Source organism: Rhinopithecus bieti, unplaced genomic scaffold (assembly GCF_001698545.2).
Source record: "Rhinopithecus bieti isolate Rb0 unplaced genomic scaffold, ASM169854v2 scaffold_1070, whole genome shotgun sequence".
NCBI classification, from domain to species: Eukaryota; Metazoa; Chordata; class Mammalia; order Primates; family Cercopithecidae; genus Rhinopithecus; species Rhinopithecus bieti.
The window spans coordinates 961,312-971,124 of record NW_016803844.1 but is presented as its reverse complement, the minus strand read 5'-3'; the positions used below and the strand labels follow the sequence as shown (position 1 = coordinate 971,124).

At 35.9% G+C, this 9,813-nt stretch overlaps 1 protein-coding gene across 1 annotated transcript in view; it reads right to left on the bottom strand.

Annotated features, from left to right (window-relative positions):
* Window positions 1-9,813, bottom strand: part of GXYLT1 (glucoside xylosyltransferase 1) — a 54,597-nt gene that overhangs the window by 39,354 nt on the left and 5,430 nt on the right. The window contains 1 exon segment of the mRNA XM_017855559.1: window positions 6,120-6,212. Within this exon segment, the coding sequence (XP_017711048.1) occupies window positions 6,120-6,172 (53 nt within the window). The 5' untranslated portion in view covers window positions 6,173-6,212.

The following is a 9,813-nucleotide window of genomic DNA, read 5'->3' as shown; positions in this document are numbered from 1 at the left end:
AAAAAAAAAAAAAAAAAAAAAAAAATACATAATTAGACTACAAACTACCACTGACGTATACAAAGTCAAACTGAACAAATTTCAAATAACCATCTACTGAAACTAAAAGAGAAATGCCATGAAGCTATCTTTAAAAACCTGCAGTTGAACAAAATGGAAAGCTTTTTTGCTTAGCCTGTTGTGCTTAGAAAGAAAAACAACACCTTCTTCTCTTACTATTAAAAGAGTTGTTCCCAGCAACACATAATGGACTAAAAGAAAGGAAGGAAAAAAAAAAAGAGTTGTGTTAAATTATCACACCAGGCAAAATTACTTTCATGAGTTGCATGTAAAACACTTTCAAAACAAAATACTTAAAAAAAATCTCTAGGATTTTTATATAAAGTATTAAAAAATAAAATATAAAAATCCAACATGAAATATAAGTATTAATTTCTAAAATACAATTTTAAATAACCAGTAAAAATATATCTCTTAAAACTAGTATGAACTACTCAAAATAATACAGCTAAGATTAAATTCACCTATGACCACATAATTCACAAATCTAAAATCAATTCCCACCATAAAGATTAAATATTTTAAATAACTGATTTTTTAAAAAGCTCAAGTCATACAAAAATTAGTACAAAACAAAATATTTTTTATATTTTGATAATTCTAAAATTTAGAGTTTGTATAATGAAAGTAAAATAAAAAACAAATTAGAAACTTATTTGCAATCAATGGCAAAACCGAATATATTATTCTAATTCATAAAATAAACATTAAAAATTCAATAGATAAACATCAATATCAAATAGATGATATACAGAACAAAAGAAAAAAGCTAAATAAATGTGGAAATACATTCAACAAATAATCAACAAAAAGCTATCATTTTAATAAGTGATAAAATTATAATTCCCAATAATGCTAAGGTTATGATGACCCCAAATACACTCACACAATGCTGGTGCAGGCTTACAGCCAGATAATTTTTAAAACACAATTTAGTGATATAATTCATTCTTTTTAACAAATATTTGAACTCCTTTCATATAGGCACTGGGATAGATAAGAAAGCCACAATCTTCACCACACAATTTGCAGCCTGTTGTGAAAAGATTGATTTTTAAAACAATAAGAAAGCATGGTAATTGTTTTAATAGAAAAAAACTGAGATTGCTAAAGAGGCTCACAACACAAACATCTAACCTAGTGTGACCTAGTCTAACCTGGTATTGGGGAAAGCTTCCCAAACGATCCTGTTAATCATTTGTTTCTCACTGGTTCCCAAACACCTTGCTAGGCATGGGACTTAAATGATAACACCACATGGTATCAGCCTGCAAAGTTAAAGGTCTAGAAGTGAAGATTCACAATCACAACAGATGTGGTAAATACAATAACCAAGAGGAGACAGAGAAGGGAGATGAGGTGAGCAGTGAGAGGAAACTACAATCGTTCGAGAAGTGATGGGAAGTGATGAGTACAACGGTTAAGGGAGAAGGAAAGAAGCAGCAGCCAGGAGCAACAGTGTGAAAGGAGACAAGACGAGTTAATGTAGACTGACATGTGGAGAAAGTCCATTGTAAACATGATACAAAACACAGATGAAGGGAAGTCCGAGGAGCTAGACTTGTTCATGTTTGAACATGAGTCTCTGAGGCATCTGAATCAGCAAGGTCAAAATGACCAATATGCAACTGGAAATACAGGTCTGGCTCTCAGAAAAGAACTCTGAATTGGAGCTATCAGTTAAACAAATTATCCTATAACTATTCCGGGAATGGGGAGAGAAAAGAGCAGAGTCCTAAGAAATGCAGATTATTTAGAAAGCAGAGTTGGAGGAGTCCAGGAGAGAGATCAAAGAGCTGAGTAACTGGTCTGGTCTCAAAAGCCAGAGGCTAATAGAGCTGACAGAAAAAGGAAGCAGTAAACAGTGCCAAATGGGTAAGAAAAGTAAGATTAAGCCCCAAAACAATAATTCAGAGGTGGGGTGATGGGAATAACAGTCAGGTGGTAGATAGTTGAGGTGTGAAGTTCTTTTTATTTAAAGAAGTAAAACCAAGGCTGAGCACGGTAGCTCACGTCTGTAATCCCAGCACTTTGGGAAGCCGAGGCAGCAGGATCACTTGAGCTCAGTTGTTCATGACCAGCCTGGGAAACACAGCGAGACCTCATCTTGACTAATATTAAAAAAAAAAAAAAAAAAGATTCGGGTATGGTGGCATGCACCTGTAGTCCCAGCTACTTAGGGGACTCAGGCAGGAGGATCACTTGAGCCCAGGAGGTCTAGGCAGCAATGAGCCCTGGTGGTGCTACTGCACTCCAGCCTGGGCAACAAAGTGAGACCATCTCAAAAAAATGAACAAACTAAACAAAACCCAGAAATAAAACCAGTAGGTACTCTTTCGCCCAGGCTGGAGTGCAGCAATGTGATATTGGTTCACTGCAACCTCTCCCACTCAGGTTCAAGTGATTCCCGTGCCTCAGTCTCCCAAGCAGCTTGGACTACAGGTGTGCGCCCCCATGCCTGGTTGATTTTTGTATTTTTAGTAGAGATGGGGTTTCACCATTTTGACCAGGCTGGTTCTCGAACTCCTGACCTCAAGTGATCTGCATGCCTTGTCCTCCTAAAGTGCTGGAATTACAGGCATGAGCCACACCCCTCCGGCCAGTAGGTAGGTACTCTTAAAAGAAGCTTGCTGATGAAGGGAAAGAGAGGATTGAAAGCAAACTGTTGTGGGAATTTTTTATTTTGTTTTAAGGCCATAAAGCCAGGCACAGTGGCTCATGTCTATAATCCCAGCACTTTGAGAGGCAATGGAATAGTGTGATGCCACTGACATGAGAAATATGAAGACCATACTACACTGAAAAGTATTAAAATTTTAAGCTCAGAATTCAAGATTAGGCTGGGGGTGGTGGCTCACGCCTGTAATTTCAGCATTTTGGGAGGCCGAGGCGGCCAGATCACCTGAAATCGGGAGTTTGAGACCAGCCTGAGCAACATGGTGAAACCCCGTCTCTACAAAAAACAGCCGGGCGCAGTGGCAGATGCCTGTAGTCCTAGCTCAGGAGACTGAGGCAGGAGAATCGCTTGAGCCCAGGAAGCAGTGGTTGCAGTGAGCCAAGATCATGCCATTGCACTCCAGCCTGGGAGACAGTGAAATCCTGTCTCAAGGAAAAAGAAAAAATTCAAGATTAATCTACACCAGAATTACAAGTATGTAAAAGCATATGATGTATATGAATGATGAAAACACAAGATGTATATGAATGATGAAAACACTTGTAATAGAAGTTGAGGCAATTTTATTTTTTATATTATTTTTATGTTCACTGTATAATAAATTAATCAGGAGAATACGATCCCCCAGGTAAGATTTGATCTAAGTTATACAAATAATTCAAGTTGGGAAAGTAAGGTACCCAACTAAGGGCCCCCTGGTGCCAGGCAGAATGTGACATCAAAAGTGGTAGTAAAGGGGGATTCCAAAGAAGCTTTACCAGTATTAAAGTAGATACTGAGATGGAGGGCAAGAATGATTTGGCAGGTGTATGGCATTTGGCCTTGTATGCATATTTGAAACAGGGTGATTAAATGTGAGGGAATCCTTAGTTCTAAATAAGAAACTAAGTTTGAGAGATTTTTACATAATTATATGACACAAAATATTTACTTTTTTGTGTGTAATAGCATGATATAATGGATGCAACGTTACGGGTAGAAAGTATAACAGAGGAAAGGCATATAATTTCTGAAGTCTCAAATTCAGGTTACAGGCACAAGGTTTACAACATTATGTATCCATCCACATATAATTTATTCCATGGAATACTTGGGGGCATTAGGAAAATGAGTTAGAGGAGCCAAAACAAAAGGAATGGTAAGCCAAGAGTCCAGGATTCCGACTAGGTAAATTTCCCTGGGACATTCCTGCAGTCAATAAGGAGGAAAGACTATTATTACTCATGCTGTAATTTACAAAAAGGTCTGGGTTGTATAAATCAGAGTATGCTGAAGTTTTCAAGTTTACCCAGCTTTGAGCTAGTGGAATTACGTGGCAAGGCAAAGTGGCTCTTGTCAATACTATTCATTTGCAAATATTCATAAGAATGAAAACATAAAAAGCTTCAACTATCCAAAATTACAACCAAACTGAAAGGTTAGATTATCTTTAAAAGTTAATTTTTAAAAATTGGAATATTATCACTTGGCTCATATTAAAATTTCAATCACCCAATCTCTTCCACAGCAACAGGATATAATTAAACTATCTGATTTGAACCTATTCCCTGCCAGTTCTTCATGGGATGCACACTGTATTGAGAATGCAAGAATTTACAAATATGTACAATTAATAGATATTTAAAATGCAGTTCTTACAGAGAGTAGAATGGTGGTCACCAGGCACTGGAGGTGAAGGGGTGGGAGAGAGTAGGTGATGGAAAGATGTTGACCAAAGAATACAACACAAACTTCCAGTCAGAAAGAATAAGTTCCCAAGATCTACTGCACTGCAAGGTGACTACAGATAATTGTTTATTTCAAAACTGCTAAGAGAATAGGTTTCAAATGTGCCCATTACAAAAAAAAGATAAATATGTAAGATGATAAATATGTTAATGAGCTTGATATAATCAGTCCACAATGTATAGACACCAAAACATTGCTTTATGCCCCATAAATTCCTACAATTATTGTCAATTAAAAATAAAAGTTTTAATTAAGAGTTTTTAAAAATGAAGTTCTTCCTATCTGAAACACTTCTCCTGTCCTTGAAACTAGCTAATTTCCAGATCATTATCCAGTCACTACCTCCAGGAAGTCTTCCTGATGCCTTAAGATGACTCATCACAGCAACAACTTGTTACACTCTATTGTAATTTCAGGTTTACTAGTATGAAACTCCCACCAGAATGTAAGCTCCAGAAGGATGGAGCCACATTAACCTGACCCAAGAGTCTGGTGCTTACCACCTAGCACAGCATGTTGCAAATATAATGAGAATTGCTGAAGTACAGTGGCATGATCACAGCTCACTGCAACCTCAACCTCCAGGGCTAAAGCAATCCTCCCACCTGAGCCCGCATGCCAACATGCCTGGCTAATTTTTAAAATTAAAAAAAATTTTTTTTTTTAATTTTAGAGACAGAGTCTTGCTTTTGTTGCCTGGGCTGGTCTTGAACTCCTGGGTTCAAGCAATACTCCCGCCTCAGTCTCCCAAAATGCTGAGATTACAGGCGTGAGCCACCATACCCAGCCTAGACTATTTAAATGAATCATAAAGATGCAGTAAAAGTAGATACTCTTCAAATAAATTTTACTCTTGGGAAGAGCATTTCAACCCTTTGTCCCATTCCCCTCTGCCACTCTATCAAGGAGATAGTCTGAGAGTCACCGCCTTATCCTATTCTTATCAATACTTGTTTCTTTCACTGAAGATTAGAGCAAGAAGGGACCTAAGAGGCCAGGCAACCCAATACCTTCATTATCCAGAGAAGCAAATAAAGCTAAACTAGTCAGTAACTTAAAAGGTCAATAAACATTAAAGGAAGTAGTAGCCAGAAGCTGCTCCTCCATTTGCTCCTCCATTAAATACTTATCTTTATCCTCCTATTCCCCAATATTCAACCTCTCTGCTAATAACTAATATAATCCTTCTCCAGTTGTCCCTATCCACTACAGTATACCAGCTTTAATTTAGATATGTGCCTTATATATATTTATATCAGTATCATAATTATATGTATGATGATCTATAGATGCGCTAATATATATGTTATAGAGATCTGCGTTAAAGCATCAGTAGAAGCCTATTTTTATCCCCCAAGTTTATCATCGTTTAACAACTGCTTACACTGTTACCAAAAGTTAGATCATAAATTTTCTTAAGAACAGTGGCTTACCTTAATAACATCTAAGAAAATTTAAAGCATTTATACACAGTATGTACTAAAAAATAGTGATAGCAACTACAAAATGGGAAAAATGGAAAACCCAATCAGAAAATAAATTATTTGTATAATATCATAAGAAACATTTTTACATCCTATTACAGTCAAAGGTTTTATTATCAACTATCTAACCTTACCTACACTGATCTACCAATTAAATATTAAGTGCCTACCTAAAAGCCGCTTCCCAAAAGCAGTTCATTCCACAAACATCAGAGGGCAGCATCCAATAGGGATTCCAGTAACACAGAGAGAAATCTTTACACCTAACAGAGTAAGACAGAAATAAGAGTCCTATGTGAGTGAGTATTCTGATTTGGAACTAACAAGGAATTTACTCAGTAACATGGTAACTTACTGTTCTATTTTAAAGCAAATAAAATTGAAAATCCAAATTGCTATGATAAAGATTTTGGAAAACTGATTTCTCCCTTACTTAGGGCACCATTATTTTAAATAGAACTTTATAACCTTGAAGGTAAACCATACTACAGATTGGGAAAGAGTTTTTCCATCGGAAATTCTCCTGATATATTAAAATCCCCTCCTCAGATAACACAGACAAATATGTCTTCTAAAATTTTCTTCATAGGCTACACATATACCCCTAGAACAAAATCCCTTTGGGACAAACAAAATATTTCCTTATCCTCAAACATAATAAAAATGCCACAAATGCTAGCAGAAAGGGAAAAGATCTTCAAATACTTTTAAATTAATCCTCAACCCAAACTACTTGTATGGTGTTTCAAACCGAAAAAGAAATCATAATGGCCAAGATGTATATGAAAATGGTCAACATCACTAATGATCAGGGAAATGCACATTAAAACCACAATGAGATAACATCTCACCCAGTTAAAACAGTTATTATCAAAAAGGCAAAAAACAATAAATCCTGGCAAAGATAGAAAAGGAAACACTCATACACTGACAGTAGGAACATAAATTACTACAACCACTATAAAAAAAAGTATAGAGATTCCTCAAAAAACTGAAAATAGAACTACCATATGATCCAGCAACCCCACTGCTCTGTGTATGTATATATACATACATATTCACACATGCATACACACATACATAGATGGGCACAGTGGCTCCCATCTATAATCCCAGCACTTTGGGAGGCTGAGGTAGGTGGATTGCTTGAGGCTGGAGTTCAAGACTAGCCTGGTCAACATAACAAGACCCCGTCTCTAAAAATAAAAAATTAGCTGGACATGGTGGCATTTACCTGTAAGTTCTAGCTACTCGGGAGGCTGAGGTGGGAGGATGGCATGAGTCCAGGAGTTTGACATTGCAATAAACTGTGATTGTGCTACTTCACTCCAGCCTGGCTGAACAGAGCAAGACTCTGTCTCGAACAAAAAGAAAACAAAAAAAAATTGAACTGCCCTCCCCTCAAAAAAACCCAGAAATCATGCTGATATTCACAGCCTAGTATCACTATCTACATTATCTCGGTTCCACATTATACAAGCTAAAATGGAGGATCAAGTCTGGTCTTTCTTGTTAGGTTGCATGTTGGAGCCAAAAAGGAAAAAAGAAAACACCTTATATTACAAAAAAATTGTTTTTCATCGTTATTTCTTTTCAAAATAATAGTCTAAAAGTCACTGGGTACTAAAGTACGTATGAAGTCAGGGTGAGTCACTAAACCAGGCCACTTCATTATCTCATCACTATGCAGCTTTGTTTTCTCTCACTATGAATTCAATTATGAGTTACTATGCGTATATCAAATGGCCTACGAAATTTCTGATTTGCAAAAATCTGATCACATCTCTCACAAATGGCAACAGTCCAAGGCAGAGGTTCTCAGCTCTGGTAGAGGGTGCCACACAAGACCTATTAAATCAGAATCTAGAAACAGGGTCTGGCACTGGTGGTTTTTAAAATGCTGCCTAAGTAATTCTGTATACTACTGCATAAAGAACAAGAAGGTTGGAATTTCTTAATCAACAAAAAAAAGTTACATTGTAACTGTTTTCCTGTAAAGAAACACCATTTTCTAGCATAGCACAAAAGGCTACATATCTTCATTTAAAAGGCTGAACCGGAAAGAGAAGAAAATGTGTACGTATCAGTAAAACTTATGACTTGATTAGAAAATCTGTGTTTGTACCCTCTCAAGCATGGCTATGTATTTTCTTAAGTCTTTGATTTCATACCACATAGTCAGACTCAGTGATGGTAATAACGAACACAGAGTTCTTTTCAGATTCAGGCACTTTCACACCCATTTAGACTCACAAGAAACGTTTTAAGGTAGATACAATCTCCGTCTTTCAGACACTGACGATATCACAGCTTTATTTCAACAAATCCACAATTTATTTACAATCAACACCTAATGTGTACCTTTGTTCTAAGAAGATAACTAATCAGGTTATTCCATATCCCCTGTCAAACTCTACAACAGTGAAAAATGGAAATGGAAATCTCAAAGACAAATTCAATTTTACTCTAAAATTATATATACAATATTATATATAATATATATACCCACATGCATATATACATATATGTACACACATACAAACACATGAATATATATATATCCTTGCTTCCTTCTTTCCTTTTCCTTTAAAAGTTCACCAGGGTAGCCTACTAGTTTAGAATAATGCCTGTCAATCTATTAAATATTGTTTTAGATGGTATAACTCCTTATGGGCCACCTAATTGTGTCAGCATTAGTGAAGAATCTAAATACCATGTGTGCAAATACAGAAAAAATTAGATATATAGATAGAAGAACAAAGCTTATAAGCAAACAAACCCAGTCTGTGGAGGCCACATACCATAGGATTCAAATGATATGACATTCTGAAACAATCAAAAGTCTAGATACATTAAAATGATCAGTAATTACCAGAGATTTGGGGAGAGGATCGAATGAGTGAAGCTCTGGCAAGTTTTTTCAGTGTATGAAACTGTTTTGTATGATATTATAATAATAGATACATGGTACTGTGCATTTGTTAAAACTCCTAAAACTTTACAGCATAAACCATAACATATGCAATTTTAAAAAATCATTTAGGAGATTGGGTGATCTCAGGAAAGAACACACATTATGACAAGAGAATGTAACTGTGTTACAAATATGTAAAACAACCTCAACGAGGAAGATGGGGAAAAAGATGGTGACCTAGGTAAGTTTTGAAATGAATGGAATCTGTAAGATCGATGGCAAAAGAAACCATGAGTAAGCACTGTACCCTAATTGAAAAGGTTTTGCTGTGGAGGTCTAGTTTAATAATTCTCATACCATTATATATGTTTACTGGAATTGAACAATTAAGTAAATATTTGAGGAAAGATGGAGCCAGGTTTCTTGTATTTCTTCTTGTTGGAGTGGGAAGTTACCGTCAAGGGGAGGAGGTTAGAAAGATCTATGTAGAAATGCATTAGAATGGAGACATTGGTATGAAGTCCATATTTAGCTTAATATAAATAAACGTGGTTACACAAAGAGATATTAATAGATATGTGCATGTTGTATGTACATGGGTTATTACACATATATATATTTCCTTGCTTTGTCATCCAAAATCAGCACAAGTAAAGCCCAAATTTCGGTTTCTACCACCTTTCTCTAATACATATTATCAGAATCCTTGAAGAAATTGCTTATTCTAAGACTAGGGAAGGAAATATACAAGATTAGCTTAAGGTATTTTAGAGTGCCAAAAAGTAAGTGAATGTGTAAAACCAAAGCTTAACATCGTTTGTAAAATATGGGAAGAATTCCATAATCAGGTTTGTCAAGGACATATTTTCATTCTCAGAAGAAAAACATTTTACAATCACCTAACATCCACCTGTGCTCTCCTATTCCATGGTATCCTTCTTTAAAATTTC